The sequence below is a fragment of the Notolepis coatsorum genome (genome assembly GCF_963971535.1).
Source record: "Notolepis coatsorum genome assembly, chromosome: 15".
Lineage (NCBI taxonomy): Eukaryota > Metazoa > Chordata > Actinopteri > Aulopiformes > Paralepididae > Notolepis > Notolepis coatsorum.
Genome location: NC_140179.1, coordinates 3,360,962 through 3,384,676, shown reverse-complemented (window position 1 = coordinate 3,384,676; position 23,715 = coordinate 3,360,962). Strand labels below are relative to the sequence as shown.

General features: G+C 44.0%; 1 protein-coding gene across 1 annotated transcript; it reads right to left on the bottom strand.

The window, feature by feature from the left end:
• Nucleotides 1-389: 389 nt before the first annotated feature.
• Nucleotides 390-22,098, bottom strand: LOC311241349 (uncharacterized protein). The gene is made up of 7 exons (XM_084330134.1): nucleotides 21,958-22,098; nucleotides 19,825-20,027; nucleotides 16,422-16,523; nucleotides 8,934-9,029; nucleotides 8,399-8,509; nucleotides 6,685-6,808; nucleotides 390-3,506 (listed from the first exon to the last, which is right to left on the bottom strand). Exons 1-7 carry the CDS (start codon nucleotides 21,986-21,988, stop codon nucleotides 826-828), a joined length of 3,348 nt encoding a protein of 1,115 aa, XP_084186260.1. The 5' UTR covers nucleotides 21,989-22,098; the 3' UTR covers nucleotides 390-825.
• Between the last annotated feature and the right edge of the window lie 1,617 nt (nucleotides 22,099-23,715).

The window sequence follows — 23,715 nt, the reverse complement described above, 5'->3', positions numbered from 1 at the left end:
TATGGACTTGTGTATGAATAAAGCCCATTATAATCATTGTAATATGATTTTATAAGAATGTATGGTAGGTAGCTGTATAATTTTTATATCAATGACCTTTCAGTGAATTTCCTCCATTACCGATTTCATGATAAGATAAGATATTTCTTTATTGATCCCCCTGGGGGAGGGGGGGACAGGTATGGGTATGATCATAGAAGACATGAAAACTATAGTAAAGATAAAAACAAGCAGTGTAAACAATATATCCAGACATATTTTGCCTAATAACAGGATAGATGAGGTGGCAATGATAATTGTGTCTACTTAAAAAAAGGAACAAGGGAAAAGCATTGCTTTCAAAGGTTTATTCAAATTTCCATTTATTACCAATAACATGTAACCAAAAATATTCCATCAGATTCCAATATGTACAGCTGTTACAGATCATTTAAATCTTTTATACAAGGTAATCAAAGATTGCATCGAATACTGTATCACAAACTAGCCAAAAACGTAAACAATGAAAAGCAGAGCAGACTAATCTTTTAGATTTTCTTTTTTAAACAATAGTTTATTTATTTCATTTTTTTTGAACTATAGTGCAACAAAACTGACAATCGCATTACTTGATAGGACAGGAGCGAAACAAAACAAAAATATAATAGTAATAATGAAAGAAAAATGTTTTTTTGTACTACGCATTTGCAACACAGCTTATCCAATTCATGTGCGATCTCCCGCCAAAAAATATTTTAGAGAACCGAGCAAACTAAAAGGCTACCGATGGCTTAAAACAACCTAATATAACCCAAAAAGCCTGCATTAAATAGCTTGCTCTAGTCGCTATTGCAAGTGTATTATTTTCACTGACTGAGTGAAAGTGGGCTCCATTTTTATTTCATGAATGAGCAGCGTGTGCTCACAGAGATACTTCTTGTGTGTGAAAGCCAAGCCGCACTCCTCACACATGTGACCCTTGGGTTTACCCGTGTGCGTTCGTCTGTGTTTTTTCATGTGATACGACAGCCTGAAGGCTTTCTCGCACACGTCGCACTTAAACGGCTTCTCTCCCGTGTGGAGGCGCATGTGCGATTTCAGATACCCCGACTGGATGAAGGCCTTGCCGCACACGTCACACTTGTAGGGACGCTCCCCGGTGTGGTACCTGGTGTGCAGCCTCAGTTCGTTGGCGGTGAGGAAAGTCTTCCCGCACTCGGTGCACTGATGCGGCCTCTCTCCCGTGTGGATGAGCTCGTGTCTTTTCAGCGACATCTCCTTCATGAACTGCTTGCCGCAGTGATTGCAGGGATACCTCAGCCCGATGTGGATCTGCTCCACGTGGTTGGTCAGCTGCAGCTTGGTCCGGTAAGCCATGTCGCACTTGGCGCAGGCCCAGGGCCTCTCGTCCGAGTGAGTGCCCATGTGGACGGTCAGCTCCGAGGCCGACCGGTAGCACTTGCCGCACTGCCAGCAGAGGTACGGCTTCTCCCCGGTGTGTTTCCGCTGGTGCACCGTCAGACAGTTGGAGGAGCGGAACTTCTCGGGGCACATGGTGCACATGTACGGGAACTCTCCGTTGTGGACCCTCTCGTGGATGGCCAGGTACGACAGCTGAGAGAAGGTCTTGTCACACTGAGTACAAGGATAGGGTCCGGCGAAGCTATGCTGCTTCTCGTAGTGTTCCCTCAGACGCCTCAGCAGGGTGAAGGTCTTCTCGCACATGGTACACTGGATGGGCTTGTGCATCAGCTTGTGCCTCTCGAACGCCGCCTCGCTCGCGAGTATCTTGCCACACTCCTTGCAGTAGAGGGGGTCGTGGATTCGCTGGTGTACTTTGAGCATGGTGAGGCTCTTGAACTCCTTCCCGCAGTCGTGACATCGCATGACCTCCCGGACGTCCACTTTGCAGACGTTCTCCTGGTGCTCCTTCAGGTCCGACGGGTACTCAAAGTGCTTGCCGCAGTTGGAACACCATACGGGTATCTTGAGGGGCGGCGCCGCCGGCTGCAGGAGATCGCTGGCCACGCCCCCTTTGACGGCATCAGATTTGGACTCTTTTCTCAGTGAAGAGATGCGCACTATCTTCTTATGACAGATGGCGTAAATCTGGTGTCTTTTCAGACCGTGCATGTGCTTGAACCGCCTCTTACAGTGGACGCAGTGGTAAGGGCGCTCCTCTGTATGACACTGCATATGTTTGTTGAGCGTTTTTATACTATCAAATGCCCTTGCACATACAGGGCACACTCTGGGCGCTTTTTTGGTCGTTTGCCCCATGGTAGCAGGCAGCAGATCCGGTCCCGTCTTATCAAGACCACCGCTACTACCCTGTTGGTCGGCTTCGGCCAAGATCTGCTCCACGCTCTTGCTCTCCTCCTCCCGGACACCCTCGTGACCGTGGATGATCTGATGTTTCTTCAGCGTGTCTTTGTACTTGAAGCCTTTCTCACACGTGACGCAGATGAACGGACGCTCTTCCGTGTGAGATCGCAAGTGCTTAGTCATGTCCGCGGTGCAAGGTAAGATCCTGTTGCAGATGGGACAGACCTTGCCTTCCACCGTCCCCCCCTCCGGGGTCGGAGCCAAATCGGAGCCCTGTTTCTCCGGGCGCGTCTTCTTGGCCGCCGGTTCAAACCTCTTCAGGTCTTTGCTCTTGCATATCTCCCTCTGGTGTCTCCTCAGGACGTACGGATGCTTGAAGCTCTTGTCGCAGTAGGAACATTTGTACGGGCGATCCTCCGAGTGGGACCTCATGTGCCTCTCCATGTCGACTTTGCGAGCGAAATACTTCCCGCAGAGAGAACAGTTCTTGGCTTCCGGCGACTCCGAGGTCCCCGGTTCTTCCGGCGGCGCCTCCATCTCAGCGGCCTCGTCCTCGTCTCTCTCGTGAACGCGCAGGTTGTGTCTGGTCATGTCGTACTGGTCCCTGAAGCGCTTCTCGCAGTTGGGGCACTGGTACCGGAGCTGCCGGTCGGTGGAATGTATCTCCTGGTGCCGCCTCATGGCCGTGGCGCGAAAGAAAGTCTTCTTGCACACGGGACAAGTCTTGTCGTTAGAAAATTTCCTTCTCGGGGCCTTAGATAGAGAAGACCTCGCTCTCTTAGCCGCAGACGCGGCTTCTTTCTTTTTCTTCTTCTTCATCTTCTTCTTCTTCAGCTGAAGACGTCGGTTTTGTTTCAGTGGCTGAAACGACGCCGGCTTGAGGGCGTCGGTGACGCCTTGGTCACTTACTTCTTCCTTGCAGGGCGAGTCGGCCTCTGCGTTTTCCTCGTCGATCACGGCTTCGCCTTGATCCTCGGGCTCGTATTTCTCTTCGACCAAACCCGACGGCTGCTGGATCAGTATGTAGTCCGGCAGGGTCACCGTCTCACCCTCCAACTGTACCGTCACGCAGCCGTGCAGCTGCTCCGAGGGGGCCTGCAGGTGGAGCTGGTCTGCGTCGATCACAACCTTCTCCAGCTGAGGGAGAGACAGAGAGGAGAGGATGCAGTTCCCGAAGGCAGATGGGAAGACGTCTGCTTCGTCTGTGGGGGAAAGAAAAATACACGATTACTAGAATTATGTACGGTATATCATAAGTTAGTTGGGTGGTCCTCTAGACTGCAGGGGTTCCCAAACTTTTCAGGCCGCGACCCAAAAATAACGGGGTCAGAGAGCCGTGACCCACACTATTATAGGAGGTAAAAAATAAATTCTAAAATGTTTTATATTTAATTTTTTTTTTTTAAATGTATGGTTGAAACATGCACATGTTCAAACGCACACACACTAATAAGCATTGGAGGCTTTTAACCAGGGCCGGACTGGGGAAATCATTCAGGCCAGCAAATATAGTGCAAAATATAGCCCCAGTCAGGCCACTTTTTAAGCAGGGGGTCTGGGGGTCCCCCACCAGGACATTTCTTGTTACAAAGACTTCATTTCCTGCATTCTGGTGCAGGCATTTCTTTATTTGTACCCTTTAAATGCCAGTGTTTGTGATGGCATCACAAATTATTGTTAAAAAACTGGCTAGCATAATGATTAGCAACAACACTGATTTTGATTGGTTTTCAGTTTTTTGTAATGTCAGATTGAAAATAATACAATCTTTTATTCAACTTCAGCCCTGATCATAACACCACATATTAATTTTATAATTCTAACCCTTTAAATGCCAGTGTGTGTGATGGCATATATTTGCAATATATCAAATGCAAAGTAGATTTTTCTGGGGGGGATTATTACAGGCTAGCATGTGTCAATGATTAGCAACAACAGTTTTTTGTAAGGGTCCCGCCTCCACCAATCACATGCGGCTCCTTTTGTGTGTGTGTGTGAGAGCAAGAGAGAGAGAGAGAGAGAGAGAGAGAGAGAGAGAGAGAGAGAGAGAGAGAGAGAGAGAGAGAGAGAGAGAGAGAGAGAGAGAGAGAGAGAGAGAGAGAGAGAGAGAGAGAGAGAGAGAGAGAGAGATAGTTCTCCAACTTGTGTGAGTTGCAGTGATCTCCTGGTTGTTCCCCACCTAGGTTATCTAACTATTGCGCTGCTGCAACTAGAAACACTGTCCTGGCCTGCTTCTAAGTTCAGTGGCCAGACTGCACCCCTGCTCTAGAGCAGTGGTTCCCAAAGTCGGGGTCGCGACCCAAAAAAAAGAAAAAAAAATCCAAAAAAGATTGTTTTTTTTTTATGTCACTGAACTTAGAAGCAGGCCAGGACAGTGTTTCTAGTTGTATTCTAAAATTCTATTCTATTGTATTCTAAAATGTGACTATATGGTTTTATATTAACTTAATAAATAAACAAAAACGAAAAATCTACTTATTTCAACGAACATTTCAAACTAAATAACAGATTATGCACATAAAACGCTGAAAACAACCGAAGCAACAATAGTATTTTAATGAGGCTATTATTATTATCATTATTATTTTGCAACAAGTTAGCCCTCTCATAAATAGCACATATAAATGAATAACTAACTTGAACTAACTTAATAGGATTGAAGTGATATTTGGCTTAAAAAATCTGTCACCAGGCAAAAAAAAAGAAAATAAAAAAAAGCCTGACGATGTGCATTGGGCCGCGGCTCTCTGACGCCTTATTTTCTGGGTCCCGGCCTGAAAAGTTTGGGAACCCCTGCTCTAGAGAGACCCGATTGGCACTTGCATCCATTTCTATATAAGGCCATTATTGGAGATCTTCCTCCTTATATCACTTCATCATTGGACTGGAGCTGTTTGGAGATCTCATCATCACCCCCCCCCCCCCCCCCCAGTTTACACTGAGCTTGGAAATCTGCTTTTAGCTTCTGTACCCCAGCCATGTGGAAAGTCTTGCAAAGATACTTTAGTATCCTTTAGACCGTTTAAATCTTTAATGACCGAGCATTTCACCCCAGTCTGCAGTTGCTGCAGTAAACTAAATCTTATTTCTCGACATCATCTGAAATGAGAGTTGAACTTTCGGTGACTTTGAGACCAAATAAAGGTTGAATGAATTAATCAATATAGAAGAGTAATACACAACATTGTGAGGAAACATTGGGGAATTCCGTCTGCAGATGAATGACTTGGTACAACCTTAAAAATGAACAACCTCCATCACTGGGACGTTTCCCACAAGGTTAAATTGTGCACAATGTTCTTCTGTCCTACAAGGTTCCTACACCCCTAAGACGTGTTTTATGGCTAAGAAAAGGATAGCTTGTAACAAAACACGTGATTTACATTCTCTGATGCCCATGTGACTACGGTATGTGGGGGGGAAACCACAAGGCAACTGCGAACTAGATTATGTGAACAGAGAGTTCAGACAGACGGGGAGGATAACTCATCACCCAGTGGAAATCATTTTTAAGAGGGGTCATAATATGCACACTCGTAAAAATCACACCTTACCGGTGATTTAACAGCCAATTACTCAGGAGAGAGATGTACGAGATTTGACAAGTCACATATTGTACTCCCAACACGTTAATGTAGGTCTCTGAGGTCCTCAAAACATGTCTTTGGAGTTTCTTTTGCTGAAAATACCACTCAGATTATGCATTCTAGCAGCCTCTATAACCCTCTGTTTCAATGTCTGTAGCTTTACAATGCTGCAGCTCCCAAACTAGACCCTGCAGATCAATTATGAGGGGAGCTCCAGCGATTACATGCTTTACTTCTCGGCTAAAATGTTGTCAGAAACACATTTTTAGATAACCAGCTCGTGGACATTTTTTTAACGTTTTTCGAGCAAACCGCCATTTTGTACATGCATGATTTTCATGTGCACACACGAATCGAGGGCAGCGTATCGTCTATGATCTCCAATTGACGAAGAGGCAAATATGAATGGCTTGTTGAAGTATATGTTTTCTGACCTAGGCAGCCCAGATCAATTCAGATTGGGTCGTGCTATTGCACAGTGTGTGTTAGCAGGCCTACCAGAGACCCACATGTACAAGCAGTGAACATGTTTTTCATAACATGTGACCTTTAAAATGAAATACGCCGTCACCGTATATACATCATCATTCCCCAAGTCATTAGAATTAAGTAGAAATTATGATATCGTCTTTTAGAACAGTTGTTAATTCTTGACAAAAAACAAACAATTCAGACGTACGGTCAGATTTAATTTGGGAGATCCATGTACCTGAAGGGAAATACACTTTTCTAAAGTGGACCCACTAACAAGACATGCATTATAGTCAGTTAGCGCCTCCCTGAACACACTCACCCATGAAATCCACATTTCCCAGCGTTGAATGGTATTGGAGAACATGCCTCAGTTCCTGGGGGTCAGGAACATACTCCACACACTCCTCCAGCGCAGAGGGCACAGCGCTGAGCATGGAGGCCGTCTGGAACACAGAGAGGAGGAGGGTCAGAGGGCACAGCGCTGAGCATGGAGGAGGTCAGAGGGCACAGCACTGAGCATGGAGGCCGTCTGGAACACAGAGAGGAGGGTCAGAGGGCACAGCGCTGAGCATGGAGGCCGTCTGGAACACAGAGAGGAGGAGGGTCAGAGGGCACAGCGCTGAGCATGGAGGCCGTCTGGAACACAGAGAGGAGGAGGGTCAGAGGGCACAGCACTGAGCATGGAGGCCGTCTGGAACACAGAGAGGAGGAGGGTCAGAGGGCACAGCACTGAGCATGGAGGCCGTCTGGAACACAGAGAGGAGGGTCAGAGGGCACAGCGCTGAGCATGGAGGCCGTCTGGAACACAGAGAGGAGGAGGGTCAGAGGGCACAGCACTGAGCATGGAGGCCGTCTGGAACACAGAGAGGAGGAGGGTCAGAGGGCACAGCGCTGAGCATGGAGGCCGTCTGAATGAAGAACCAGCTCTTTACCTGTTGGAGGTCCGGTATGGGAAGAACGATCTCTTTACCTGTTGGAGGTCCGGTATGGGAAGAACGAGCTCTTTACCTGCTGAAGGTCCGGTATGGGAAGAACCAGCTCTTTACCTGTTGAAGGTCCGGTATGGGAAGAACGAGCTCTTTACCTGTTGAAGGTCCGGTATGGGAAGAACGAGCTCTTTACCTGCTGAAGGTCCGGTATGGGAAGAACAAGCTCTTTACCTGCTGAAGGTCCGGTATGGGAAGAACGAGCTCTTTACCTGCTGAAGGTCCGGTATGGGAAGAACGAGCTCTTTACCTGTTGAAGGTCCGGTATGGGAAGAACGAGCTCTTTACCTGCTGAAGGTCCGGTATGGGAAGAACAAGCTCTTTACCTGCTGAAGGTCCGGTATGGGAAGAACGAGCTCTTTACCTGTTGGAGGTCCGGTATGGGAAGAACGAGCTCTTTACCTGTTGAAGGTCCGGTATGGGAAGAACGAGCTCTTTACCTGCTGAAGGTCCGGTATGGGAAGAACGAGCTCTTTACCTGTTGGAGGTCCGGTATGGGAAGAACAAGCTCTTTACCTGCTGAAGGTCCGGTATGGGAAGAACAAGCTCTTTACCTGCTGAAGGTCCGGTATGGGAAGAACGAGCTCTTTACCTGCTGAAGGTCCGGTATGGGAAGAACAAGCTCTTTACCTGCTGAAGGTCCGGTATGGGAAGAACGAGCTCTTTACCTGCTGAAGGTCCGGTATGGGAAGAACAAGCTCTTTACCTGCTGAAGGTCCGGTATGGGAAGAACGAGCTCTTTACCTGTTGAAGTTACGGTATGGGAAGAACGAGCTCTTTACCTGCTGAAGGTCCGGTATGGGAAGAACGAGCTCTTTACCTGCTGAAGGTCCGGTATGGGAAGAACCAGCTCTTTACCTGTTGAAGGTCCGGTATGGGAAGAACGAGCTCTTTACCTGTTGAAGGTCCGTATGGGAAGAACGAGCTCTTTACCTGTTGAAGGTCCGGTATGGGAAGAACGAGCTCTTTACCTGCTGAAGGTCCGGTATGGGAAGAACGAGCTCTTTACCTGTTGAAGGTCCGGTATGGGAAGAACCAGCTCTTTACCTGTTGAAGGTCCGGTATGGGAAGCAGCCTCTCCAACTTGGACAGGAAGTCCAACATGAGCATCTGTAATGCGTTGTCATACGTCGGCCCAAAATCCAGAGGGAACACATCCTGGAACACAAGAATTACCATTCAAAAAAGGTAGAATATGTAATGTCGTCAATATGACCTCCAGGCAAAAGAGCTCCGCTTGGTATTGCACTTTGTTTACTTTTTAATTGTTTTGGTCTGATGTGTGGGTTGCAGTTTATCACTTATCATACAGTGAATTTCTCCAGGCCTTTCTTGGCAGAGAGCCTGAACTGAAGTGAAGTGAAGTGTGGCCAGCAGTAGCAAACCCCTTCCCCCTATACCCACTCAAATCGAACCCACATCAAACAAAACAAAACTAAATAATGTAAACAAAGCGCAGTACCAAGTAAGGCTCTTTCGCCTAGAGGTCGCCACTTGACAACATTACCGATTCTACCTTTAAGTGTGAGCACTTTCTAAAAAAAAAAAAAAAGACAATAGAAACAAAACTACAAACACAAACCTGGAAAAACTTCTCCCTCTCTTCAGGATCTTTCAGCAGTAATTCAATTTGATCCACAAAGTTTGATTCTGGAAATTCAACATCTGCAAAACATGGCTGGAACAAAATATACAGTTATAATCAAATTAATTAATATATAAATTTAAAAAAGAGCCAGACTAATTAATCCTTAAATGGTGTCATCACAGGTTGCCCAGTAGAGGGCGCCCTGACTCCATTGTTTACATAAAACTCAGTCATAATACTCAAGTCATTGTTTACACATACAACTCAGTCATAATACTCAGTCATTGTTTACAATACTCTCAGCAGAATCCCATAGCTATCTTGATAAGAGTAGAGAATATGTGGTTTAATGTTAAGACGTTAAAGGGGAGATGAAGCGTTGAACAATATGATCCTAGTTTGTTTGTTGTGCACCTTGGGTAAGACATGGTCCTATAATCAAATGTGAAATCCTGCTTATTTGTCTGAAAACTCAAATGTAATTTCCCCGTTTTAGCTGGATGGTGATGTCACGGTGATGGTTTGGGCTGGGTCCCGGTTTACAGTGCTGGTTAGATAGCTACGTAAATATGGAGTGTCGTGAAAGTCAGTCAGTAAATTGTCAACCAAATGTAATGTTACCTACAGAAAAAATATATATTATATAATTATACTTGTAGTTGTATTATCTGCGAGATCCCCCCCCCACACAACCACAGTCTGAGTCAGAGCGATAGTTCAACTTGACTAACAGGGTGAAGTAGGTATCAGTTTCCTTTTTTTCCTCCCTCAATAATATTATGTTATTTATGTACGTTATCATTATGTAAACAAATGCACATATGGATTGTTTGCTGCAACGTTTCTGAATGAATTGAAGCATTAATAAATAAGCAGATAATTAAATTAGATGTCCATAACATTTGTGTTTTTAATTAGCATAGCCTAAATAAATATGAATTAAAATACTGAATTAACGACACATTTATTAACAGGCTGAAAGTTAAAACGAATAAAAAAACAATTAGCCTATTTAATAGGCTAAACACAGCGCGTAAAATATAGGCTAAACAGTGCGTAAAAGTGCGATGTCTTTTATGCTGCGCTGTGACAGCACTCCATGGTGGACACTGGACAGCCAGCTGAAGCGCGTGGGCCATACATCCCAAACTTTGTAATCCTGCGTCTTTCATGCATTTGACCACGTTTCGGGCATTATCTCGGAGTATGACATGAATCTTTTCTTTCAGAATATGCCACGTCTGGAACATATTCTCGAATGCTATTGCCAGCGCTGCAGCCTGCAGCAGTATGGGAGCCGGAGAACTCTTGGGAATGCAGGAGCGCTTTACGGAGTTGGAAGTCTGCGTCAATCCACTGAGCTGTCAAACTCAGCATTGACATGGGGCTGACATCAGAGCTCCTAATATCACTGGTAAAGCTAATTGAAGAAACTAAGGTCTTCTTTCAGAAGGCTATCAATGTGTGAATACACTGCCTGGTAGAGCTCGGGTGCAGGGCAATGTCTGAAAAATACGTGCGACCTGGGAGACCTAATTATTGTTCGCCCGTATATGCTCCTTGTATCGCCGCTGCTTACAGCGCGCATTGGAACGGAGACAAAGTTATTCCGTTAGTTTTGTATACAGCCGAGCCACTCAACACATATTGAACAGAGAAAAAGATAACCGTTAGTTGGAGAATAAAAGTGAGGAGAGAGAGGTGTTTTGCTACAGCGCTGTGGTGGTAACGTTAGTGCCGTTATTAGTTGGAAACGGTGTTGTGGTGTTGCCAAGGGAGAGGAGGAGTACCATACTCCCGCATCGATCTGCCGACGGCGACGGGCAGAGGATAACAGAGAAAGAAGAGACGTTTAGACTGAGTTTGGTTGAGGCTGAACTCATATAGCAACCAACAGACTTTAGGTGATAGCCTAATCTATACCTTTCTGTTGAACTAATTCTAATTATTAATCTGGACGTTCAGAACATGCAGTATTATTCATTTGCTCAAATATCGTGGCCTCACACAGTGCCAACTGCAGGTCTCGCCATCTCAGGTGCCAACTGCATGTCTCGCCATCTCAAAGATGACGGAGCATGCAGCATCCCCCTGTTGGGGTTGCTCAATGCTGTAAAATATTACATAAATGTGTTTTTATGAATAACGATATTTGAGGAGCCTAATAATATTGCTACAGCGTGCAATTTTCTGAGGTGGGAGGCTCCGCCTCCGGGCGAAACCATCTCCGTGACGTCAGCAACTAAATGGCGGCGCACATGTTGATAAATGCTACATAAATGGACATAACAAATAGTTTTTTCTTAGAAACACCTTATTTTTATAACGTGATTTTTTCTGTGGTTTATCTAAATACTAATTTGATGCTATGACTATGTTTATATCGCTATGCTTCATCTCCCATTTACTATTTTTTTCTTTATATATTCTGCCATTATATCAATTTTGGATCAGTGTCGTCGGATTCAAGCCAAAACACCCTTCAATTATACCAACTGACCACCTCAGACGAAGAACTATACAAGTCCGTTTTAGGTTTTCAGAGGAACAATGTTTTCAAACTTTATTATCCAAGTGTGTTTATTATCCAAGAGTGTTGTGTATACTCATAGTTAAAAGACATTGGAGGTTGAGTTTCTTTTGTTGTCACATTCACACTTAAGTGATTTACTGTACTAGATTAACTTCACAACTGCAAATTCATGGGCTGTCCAAAAGATTATCTCATTCTTCAGTGAAAGGCTTCAATTAAACAATAGGTTTTAGGGTCAGAGAACATCCATTTCGATTGATGACAGGAGGGCGGCAGGCAGTTGATGAAGAGAAAGCGTGTCAGAAATCTTAAACAAATTCATAATTTGTTAGACAAATTGGCTGTTTTAAAATCTTTTGTACCCTGACAATAATGAACGAGTAGAAGGGAGACTGATGACCTCAGCCCAGTTTTCCCAAAGGCAGCTTTTCCTTTTGTTTTCTCTGAATCGCAGACTGAATCAAAGTCATGGATTCTGCTCAAGACATCAATACAGATTTTTTGCTTAGGAAGCTGTTTCAAGTGTTCAGGGTGCAGAGCGTGCACTCACTTCTTTTGCCAGTTTCAGCAATTACGCTCGCATGGCAGTGTTGCCAGATGGCAAATGTTAAAATTATCATCCCAGGGGCTTAAAATTATTGTTTCTTTTTTTAAAGAAAATTTATCGTTTGCGAGACATAGAGAATGTGGAATTGACGTCATGTTGGCAGAGAGTTAAGACGGTTGCTATGGCATTCGGAGAGGATCACTCCGGCTGACTGGTGCGTGTTGTCGACAGGCGGATTTTTGGGGTTAAAAGACGCCACAGAAAATGTCACGAGCAGCATGGGAGAAACATCCACCCTTCTTTTTCTGCATCCCTTCATCCGTTAGTTTTCTTGTGCATTTTTTGCGATTTCTCAACACATCAGCAACTCCCCGCCCACTTCACATTCTCTATAGAACAGATTTTTCGGACAGATATTGCGACCCCCCGTCTCATGGATATGTGAAGGAGGGGCGACACTACTGCCACGGGAGGAGGGTAAGCAATTAGGCAGCTGATTAGTACTGATAGAACACACCTGTGCACCATTAGATCACCCACATCCCACACGCACACACTATTATACACTAGGTCAGATAGAGTTGAGAGGAGGTGAGGTAGGAGCGTTGTATTGAGAGAGAGATTGTTTGTGTACAGAGTTTTGCTAGGTGAGAGGAGAGGTGAAGGCGAGAAGGTGTTCGTTGTGTACTGGACCCTGGACTGGCTGAGAAACACCCTTGTGTACTGACCCTGGACCGGACGACTACTCGGAGTATTGAACGATCCTTTTTCTGTACGAGAGCCTGTTTTGTGTTTTGGACATCGGACTGTATTACGACCATTCTATTTGCCCATCGAACTATATTCTGCCTTGAGTCAATAAATATTCGTATTGATTGATATTGCACTTGTGTGGACATTTGCATTTGTTTGTTTTTGAACCGTGACGAGTCTGAACACCACCGGGCTCGTCACAGCACGTTCAATACGGTGTATTTAAATAAAAAACCATCAGTGATTCTCCCATCGTTCTTCCCATGTCTCATAATGTCTCTCGGTTTAACTGGCCCTTACGGTATCGCTAGGCTACTGCTACTACTGGCATGTTTAGAATAGATTCAAGTTCAATGATATCTTGCATGTTTAACTCTTTGGACGCCAGACCCGATGTTAGTCGGGTTATCTCTCGCCATGCGTTGAGCGCCAGGACCCCCGAGTCGGGTTTATCGTTATTTCTTTTATTCGATATTTCCATTCATTACAGGCACACAGACTCGGGGTTAACATGGGGAATCATCCTGAGAATGCCAAAGTGCAATACCGGCCGCATCCACCCAGGTGGCAGTATCGAGCACCCTTTGAAACATTATATCTTGGCCTGTGCGTCGATCAAATGTCTCGGGCCCACTTGTCTTTGTCGGGCGAGGCGGGTGGGTATCCCGATCCCATTGAGAAGCGTCAAATGCCTCCGATGCATCTGTTGTGGTGGATCATGTTGGCGACACGATGGACACCAGTACTTGGACTCGCGATCAGACAATTGGAATATTCTTTTTGGGGTACCTCCTAGTGAAGGTAAGGATTAAATTATATCAATCCTGCTTTGATCCAACCATGATTTCACCTCGATCGCAACGTGTGTGTGTGTGTAATGTTACTCCACAACGTATGCCGTTGGTGACGATTAAAGCATCAAAAAACGACCCCCCGCCCCCCCCTTTCATGCATTCATGAGGAAACATAATACCTATTATATAGATTTGATTTGGGAATAGTAGCATGTACAGGCAAGAAACGGCAACGTTTATAGTATAATTGACGTATAAGGCTATTCCCTTTCGGGAATTACCCCAGACCACGCTATAACTATACTCATATTCACCACGGTATAACACGCGAACGTATTGACGAAAAGATGTATTCTTTTTCACATATTGGACGATAGATAGGTGATGTCAAATGGGCCACCATAGCTATAATATATATATAGCCCTGCAAACACTGCCACTTATTCCTATCTTTTAGAGCAGGGGTCTCAAACTCACGGCCCACGGGCCAGTTGCGGCCCGCTGGATGATATTTTGCGGCCCCCTACTTGACATCAAAGTTTAGTGTTAGTGCGGCCCGCGCGCAACTTGTTGCCGAGTCGTTGTGCGAGTTGGATGTTTTATTTATTTGATCACTTGTAGGCTACCATAGCGCAGGCTCATGACAGCAACATTACGTTAGTGACTTGGTTGAAACGTGATTTCGGAGTGATACCAAGTGGAAGGAAAATATATCCAGTGCGTATGGCAGGCATTCTCGAAATTCTCCGCCGTCTCCTCTGCAAGCAGTGCTCTGCCTGTCTGTGTCTGTCTGTCTACTCTGGTCCAATCACATTCAGCGTCCCATCAGCGTGTCTCCCCCCCACCCACAGTCTGCGAATCAGACCAGAGTAGGGCGGGTTTTCACGGAATGAGTGTTGTCTCTTTCAGCGGGGCCGAGTCAGAGCGAGAGTTGACAGCGCATCTACAGGTAGTCTAATCTGCAGGTACTGTAGCTAGTAACCTCGTTCCCAGTTTTACAGCATCTCCGTGAGATAAATGTAGCTAGTAGCCTAGTTTCGCCAGCAGGCAGTTAGTAGAAGAATATGGCATGCTCATGCTGAATGGACTGAAAAATATGCGTGCAATCGTGCATCCTCCCAGCACCAAACCAATGTGCCTAATATGCCAAGAAACGGTAGCTCTTGTGAAGAGTGGCAATTTTGAAACGCCACTACGAAACAAAACAGTTATTTTGATGCAGCCTTTCCTCAAAATTCAGTGCTAAGAACCACAAAAATAAATGGAATGAAATCATCATATCAAGCTGCAAGCAGAATTATTGTTAAATCTATGTCACAACGAGAAAAAGCAACCAAGTCCTCACTCAGTGGCATGGGTGTTGGCTAAACACAAGAAGCCATTCTCCCTCTCTGATGCATATATAATAAAATAATGTATGACTGAAGTGATGGAGACCATGTTTGAAGGCAAACAAAAGCAAATCCCCTCAGATAGCACAGCAACCAGAATAACTGAAATACTGGCTGGTGATTTGATTAAACAGCTTTGTGATAGAATAAAAAAAAATGCACAGTGCATTTCCATAGCTGTGGATGAGTCCACTGACACCATCGAGAATGCTCAGTTGCTGGCGTTTGTGAGGTTTTAGTGAGTTTGTGAGAAGATTGGATCAGTTGTACTTTTTTTTTGGAATACTTGAAACCCTCACCCAGACTTGAGTTTGAGACCCCTGTTTTAGAGCGTTGGCGTGGGGTAGGAACAAAGATGCTCTAGGCTTCCGGCGCTGATTGAGTTAAGTCTCATTTGTCATTGTTTATCACTTTGAAATATATATATATATATATATTTTTTTTTTTGCCAAACCAAGCTGTGTGTAGTAGTATAACTATAATCAATAATTAGAGCTCTGAATATGAATACAGTTTAACGCATAAAGAATAGTTTTTACCTAGAAATGTAAACTCGGGACTGTAACCGCAAATAGGCCCCCATTGTGAAGCAGCCCTGCCAGCCATGAGAACGGGATGTAAAATGTTCCATGTGCTTATGGATTCTGCCGTGGTCATGTTAGTGTGCAGCAGCCTGTCCAGGGAACACTTGCTTCACGTTTAGGAGGTAGATGCAGGCAGGAGCCTTTTCCTGCAGCTTGAAGCCAGGTGCGGGCTTTAAGACATTCACGTCATCCCTCTCAACTATATGTGACTGAGGCTGGCAGTGTGGAGGAACAATACACTAGAGCCATATGAAATCAGTTTTATTTTTTTCCAAATTCCATTTTTTTTTTCCAAATTCCGTTTTTTTCCGTTTTAATATTTCAGAATTCTGTATTTTGCTTTGTACGCTCATTTTACCATCAGAAATAGTGTCTAATAAGTGGGAATGAATAAATGTCCACAATTTAATAAGATATAACAGTCCATTTAATAGGGCTGTCTTAAATACTTCGAAGCTTCGTTCGATGGGCATGGGATTCGAATATGAAAATAAAATGTGATTATAAAAAAAGAAAAAAAAATTATATATATTTTTGCAAAATCAACTCTGCCTCTCTTTGTTAACTACAACAAGCAATGCTGTTTGTTATTTAAGACGAGGTCGGACTCGGCACCGACAGGTTTGTGTTCATTGTGCTGCTTTTATAAAGCCTCAAATGACGGCTTACAATATTTCATGAAAGCAAAGGGTTTTGTTTGTCTAAGATTTTAAAAGGTTTAAACTTTACAGCACTGACAAAGTTGAACAAAGTGCTGTACAAGTCCCACAACAAATCCGTCCGCGATTCCGTGATCGCAGATTCCATATGGCTCTACAATACACCTGGTCGCAGTCGACTACAGCCCCGCCCCCCGCGGCTCACTTCTCCATCGACTGACCTGTGACGCCCAGGTGGATATGAGCATCCGTATTCTCTCCAGGTGCATCTCGACGGTCTCCAGCTCGGCTATTTGCTCGGCCCGACACAAGTCGAGAACCACCTGAAGAAGAAACAATCTAAATCAGTGGCAGCAATGTGATGGACAGGACAGCGGTAATTGTCCCAATAGTAAGCTGATACCTTTTTTTTTTCTTGATCTTTTTCCCCCTCCTTTTTCCTCCGATTTTCTCCCATCCCAATGTTAGTCGTTATGCCAATTCCCAATCCCCTTCCTGGTCGCTGCGCACTTACCCCCCACAGTCGGTCTGGGAGAGTGGAGGCTACCACGTGCTTCCTCCGACACACGTCCAGCCAATCAACCGCTTCTTTTCACCTGGCAGCGCGGACTCTCACTGAGAGGGTGTAACGTGTGGAAGGATCACACTACCCCCCTTAGATCCTTTCCTCGCTGAGCAGGCGCCCCGACCGAACTGTAGGAGTCGCTGTTTACAACGACCCGGACCCACCCCGCCAGCTTCTCCCACCCTCTAATACTGCCAATTGTATTAGTGTGAACGGCCAGCCAAGCTGGTGACAACCCCGGAGCTGTGAGCTGGATTCGAACAGGCGAATCTAGCCGCTCTGGGGTTTGGTGACGAACGCAATCTCCGTTACGCCACCTGACCGCCCCCGTAAGCTGATACCGTTCATTAAAGGGAGCAGGAAACCCCTATAGTAAGAGGAACCATAGAGTTCAGGAACACATGGCTGGGGTGAGATTGGATATCAGTATCAGCCTAAAAAAATATATATATATATCGGTGCATCCCTGGCCCGTTTTAGTGAACACATACTATCAACTATGTCTTCTTCACCGTCTATACATCACTATATATCCGGTTGTTTTTTTTGCATTTTGAAGGACACCAATACTCCGTTCAAGAGCTGGCTTGTGTGTCCCTTGTTCGTATTGGACAAGCGGTCGTCTCTAAGCTTGCCGTCAGGTCATACCAGTACTTACTACTTTGACTATAGTTGCCGTTAGTGTTAAACTTGTAATTAATGGTTTAGGTTCGACCACAATGTGAACTTTTGAAGCACAACGCCGGACTGATCAAAGTTAGCCGACGACGTCGCACCAGAGACGGGGGGAAGGAACAGAGACGTGGAACTCCTTAGCTGCTTCCTTCACCAGCTCTGGGAAGATAAGCAGACACGGGACTGTACGAGATGAATGGAAACAAAAGATTGCTTATACCAGTAAAAGGCTTATTTGATTGAACAACATATTTGGCATGTTTAGTGTCTTAGAAATATAGTGAACTTTTAAACTTGGAATGTCATTCAGTGGATCTTTTTTTTTTGTAATATATATATATATATATATATATATATATATATATTTTTTAAAGGATGTTATATTTTGGATGTATAACCGAGTAATTACTTATTAACGATGCACAAAAAAAATAGGGTAAACTCTTAAATTTTATTTTCATTACTGATTGCTATTGAATAAGTCAGTTTAGCTAATGATGTGAATGACGTGCGTTGAGTTTTCAGTGAGGACATCGCCTCACAGTCATTTCCCCACCCGTCTTCACTCCTCCTATAGACCTGTTCGCTGTATACGTCAGACTCGGGGCTAGATCCACAAAGAATGGATTGCACGGTGCAAGTTGCACCCTTACTTACAATTCATTATGAATTGAAAATGGGGGACCCGGATGTAAACAAGACGAAAGTCTTTCTCTGGTCTGCATCCCCTTAAAGGATAACTCCACTATTTTGGGAAATTAGCTTATTTAACATCTTCCCTGGAGTTAGACAAGAAGATACATACCTTTTTTGTCTCTGTGCGTGCATTTTAGCTTTGGGAATAGATGCTCTGTTAGCATAGCTTAGCTTCATCACTGGAAGTGGGGGAGGACAGTAGCCTTACAGTGCCTTACAGTGTATTGCAAGGTCTGACATTGACCAAACTTGATATGCATGACCTTGGTGGGCTCTAGGTCAACTCCTGAAAAGGGGGTCAATGTCAGACTTTGCAATCAAAAGTTAGGGGGCTAATAACCCTTGCCATAATTTCAGTGCACCCCCTAACTTTTGATTGCAAGGTCTGACATTGACCCCCTTTTCAGGAGTTGACCTAGAGCCCACCAAGGTCATGCATATCAAGTTTGGTCAATGTCAGACCTTGCAATACACTGTAAGGCACTGTAAGGCTACTGTCCTCCCCCACTTCCAGTGATGAAGCTAAGCTATGCTAACGGAGCATCTATTCCCAAAGCTAAATGCACGCACAGAGACAAAAAAGGTATGCATCTTCTTGTCTAACTCCAGGGAAGATGTTAAATAAGCTAATTTCCCAAAATAGTGGAGTTATCCTTTAACAATTGTGTGTATTGAGCTGTACTGTATTGTACCCATTCTGCAATCTGTTGATAAAATGTTCATTCAATCAATCAATCAATCTGCACGGTCAATCAAGCTGTGCCGCTGCTTAATGCATATAGGGGAAACACTGTAATTGCTTTTTTTTTAATGTTTTTTTTTTATTGTTTTTAAATTTTGTTGTTATGATTGTTCTGTTTGATGGAGCTAGATACCGTGATTTGTTTGGAGGAATATGGAGAATACATGTTCAAAAATAAACTTTTTCATTCATTCATTCATGATGCGTAATATGACCTAGGTCTTTGTTTTTTCTTCACCTAATCCAAGTAGAGCTTTTACTTTGAAACCTCCTGACTTGTGTGTGTACCTGCACATTAGGTAGGGCGCTACGTCATTAGCCAACTTGTAACGGCCTAGCATTGTGCTGTGTAAGTTCATATAAATAATAATACATTTTATTTATAAAGCGCTTTTCAGGAACCCAAAGACGCTGGGGAAAATATCGTGGGGAAAACATTTACCACAAGTTTGACAAAGTAGTAGGAGCCCCGACAGCGAGGTTTGGAGTGAACAAGGGGTGAGAAACGAGCCAGCTCTTTGGAGCTGTATACTAGTGTCCAGCCAAATGCAACCCCTCCCCCCCCCCCACACACTAATATACAGTTCTGTTTTTGAGACTACTTAGCTGTAGGGTAAATAATCAATTAATGTAATAATCGCAATTTCGTTAATGGCCTATTCTGTTTCGATCGTAATATACTGAATGGGATCAAAACAGCATTCGCATCATCAAGAATTATTTTATAATCAAATCGAAGCCGAATAAATCTCAATCAAATTGTGAGGTTCCTGGTGATTCCCACCCCTATTGCACCTCCTACTATTCAAATGAGGTAAATAGCTGTGTAACCAGCACTGTCTTTAATTCCATAAACTCTCACTGACTTTTTGTGTTTCCTTTTAACTCTAAAGGGTCATTTTGCTGCATGATTTATCTCACTCCATTCACTTCACCTCACTCTTACCCGTGCTCTAAGTCCCAGGAGGATCTGGGCTTTTTGATCGGGATTCAAAAGCTCTGGGACAATTTCTGTAACTGTGGTGATGAACTCTTCCAATATCCCATAATCCTGCACTGCTCCCCTCTGAACCACTTGCCACATGGCTGCAGACACCAGGCGCAGTGGTGGTATGAAGAGGCGCAGAGATGACAGCAGAAGAGGTTGATCTACAAGACAAATTGTAATGCAGACCTTGTTATCATCATTCTAGTGGTGTGAGACAACCTAGCTGGCTATTGCATTAGGCACTGTGGTTTCCCTGGGGACATGATCACTTTGCTACATGCATGTTTCAATAGGAAAATAGGAACAAATCATAATGTGACCCAAGTTTGTAGTATGTTAATCTCCTCCCTTCATGGGAAAACACTAACGTGATGCTGCATTCGTTTATGGTCGGAGGTGGGAAGTTGGAAGTGGGGAAAAGCGTCATCTCCGAACTGCATGCGTTCGAGGCAGAAAAACATAGATCTTGCTAAACTTTTTCTTACAATTTTGTCTTGCACAAACTACAACTCACGAAGACAATTTAAAACGACATAAAGCTAATATACGTACAAATGTATCCTTACAGCGAACAGCTCAACATTCACGTTTATACGCTGTGGGTGGCCATGTTGAAATGGCGTCAAAAGACGCCGAGGCTTGAAAAATCACACCCAAGTTTGTGACTAAGAACTCCAGGCGCGCTCCGACCACCTCAAGTTTCAAGTTTTCAAGTTTGTTTTTATCTGTCACCTCCAGCCAAGTCTAGCAGCGCGGATGCATTCAATTAACCTTGTGGCTGCATTTACGCTCCTCTACATGGGAAATTAATTGAAAGCATTGCTACAGTCTAGCGCTACTTGGCTGCTTTGGGTGAAGAGAACGAACCATCAAGGCTCATTCCGACCGCCTCCAGCCAAGTCTAGCAAGTGCAGCTGTATTAAATTAATTTCCAATGTAGAGGCATGTATGTAGTACCTCATGTGTACCTTGTGGCTGCATACGCGCTCATCTACATGGGACATTTATTGAATGCGGCCGCTCTAGCCTTCAGAGTTGACGTGCAGTTGTATACATACAATATGATGAATTGAAAATGGGGGACCCTGATCATGATGTAAACAAGACGAAAGTCTTTCTCTGGTTGATTGATTGATTGATTGAAAACTTTATTAACAGATTGCAGAATGGGTACAGTACAGTACAGCTCAATACATACAAGTGTTAAGGGGATGCAGACCAGAGAAAGACTTTCGTCTTGTTTACATCAGGGTCCCCCATTTTCAATTCATCATAACATACATGACATACAGATACAGTACTGCTACATCTATACATTTATGACATACCAGATTTGCAAATACAGTTTGTGATACGAAAAGAGTCCAGAAAAAAAGAGTATATACATTTGACGTAGAAACTGTACATTGGAGGAGGTTGGGGGGGTGGGGGGGACTGTACATTGGAGGTGGTTGGGTGGGTGGGGGGGACTGTACAACTGTACAAGCAAAACTGTACATTGGAATATTGACAAGACCATACTTGGTAATTTACTGTACATTGGAGGGGGTTGGTCTGCATCCCCTTAACAATTGTATGTATTGAGCTGTAATGTACTGTACTGTACCCATTCTGCAATCTGTTAATTACGTTTTCAATCAATCAATTCAATACATTATTATTATTATTTTTTTTACTAGTAGGAAGTCGGATTTTCCGACCCGCCCAGTTAGAATCGAACGTAGCAGACGTCACAGCCTCCTCCACGATGGCCGCTGTTGTTGACTAAAACGTCACGGAATGTAAACAACAAAATACTTAACGACGACGTGTCGTGGGGGAAGTTAACGCATAGCCAAATTTAACGTAAGAACAATGCGATATCGCCAGCTATAAGCAAAGTGTTATTATTCACCGTGGAGATAAAAACGTAACGAGAGCAGCTATATGCTACCTCGTTAAGCTAACTAGCTAGGCGCCGCGCGCTAGCTAAGCTACATCCACCAGAGCGGGGTACGCCATGTTGAAAATCGGGCGCACACAATCCCAATAGAAACTTGATAACTGTCACCATGCTCCGCTACAGTTCGGGTGTCTCTTGTTCCCTCTTACCATTTTCGCAATGATCCGGACTTTGCTGCATCGTGACGCGAAACAGTGTTATTATTACATGTAGGTTACGTTGGTGAAGCCAGTTTTACTTCTTCTAGCTAAACGCTGTGACGTGAGTCGACGTCCCGCCCGACCCTGCTGTGTGGGGAGGAAAGGGCGGCTCGATAGTCACGCTGGGAGTGCGCAGATGTTTGTAGTCTGTTCGGTTTCCTTGTCGGGAAGCGTGTAGTCTTTTACCAACACACTTGCAGTTCCGCGTTCGGGTTCTGCGATCTGATTGGCCACGTCAGTCAATCAGATCGCAGACCCCGAACGCGGAACTACAAGTGTGTTGGTAAAAGACTACACGACGCTGTCGGGAACCCGGTAGTGAATAATGTCAAACGATTCCTAACTGTGGGGGATCTTAGTACTCAATTAATTTCTGCAGTGATAGGAATTCCAAAATAAAAATGTCCCCATTGACCACTGATCCATCATATATACGTGTTCTCATTACAATCACGTTGTTATTATTCCCAGAAAATGGACACAGAACGAATCTTGAGAGACTAGTCTGGTTTCCGGTTTAGTAAAAACAAAAGGCAAAACGGGATATTTGGGATTTTCTAAATAAAGGCACTACCCTAAATAATACATTGATTGATTGATTGATTGATTGATTGATTGATTGATTGATTGATTGAAAACTGTATTAACAGATTGCAGAATGGGTACAGTGAGTACAGTACAATACAGCTCAATACATACAATTGTTAAGGGGATGCAGACCAGAGAAAGACTTTCGTCTTGTTTACATCAGGGTCCCCCATTTTCAATTCATCATATGACACACACGACATACAGATAGACAGTACTGCTACATCTATACATTTATGACATACCATATTTGCAAATACAGTACTGTTTGTGATACAAAAAGAGTCCAGAAAAGAGAGTATACATTTGATGTAGAAACTGTACATTGGAGGTAGGTTGGGTGGGTGGGGGGTGGGGGGGGGACACACTGTACATTGGAATATTGACAAAGCCATACTTACAGAAAGAAGCATTTTGTATAAATATTCTGTACTTCTGCATGACAACTAATAAAGAAACTTGAACTTGAACTTGGTCATTTACTGTACATTGATTGATTGATTGATTGATTGCTATGCACATGTTTTCTTTCTGTGAAGAAAGGCTATTGGGAATTGTTTTTAAAGGTGTGTGTGAACACCATTCATACACATCATCTAAACACATGAAAGTTCATCGCTGAAAACCACACTAATAATCTATCTAATCGGCCTAATAGCCTATTATTTTCGGATCCATAAAGCATACTCTACCACCACCGTGTGCCAAGTAATAGAATTGCAGTGAAAGTTGTTTACCAGCAGGAAACTCTTCCAGTGTGGCTCAAACTGTTGCAGGAGGAGACAGAGAGGGCAAGCAGGGAGGTAAATTGAGCAAAAGTTAAGGAATTATTTCACAAATTGAGGAGCTCTAAATTCCATTGGACGGTAAGTGTATTCTTTTGCAAATAAAATGGCACTCAGCCATTTAATTTATCAGCTTTATAATGCTGTGTGTTTTTAAGGGGATTAATACCAACACTACTATACAAGGTTCTGTTTGTGTGTGGTCTTCACCAGTTGTAAAACAGGTATAACACATCCTCATCCAGCTGTGGTCCCTCACCATGTGTCCGACACCAGTGACGGGGAAATACACACAGAAAGGTACAATATGCTAAAAATATTTTGTTTTAATAAC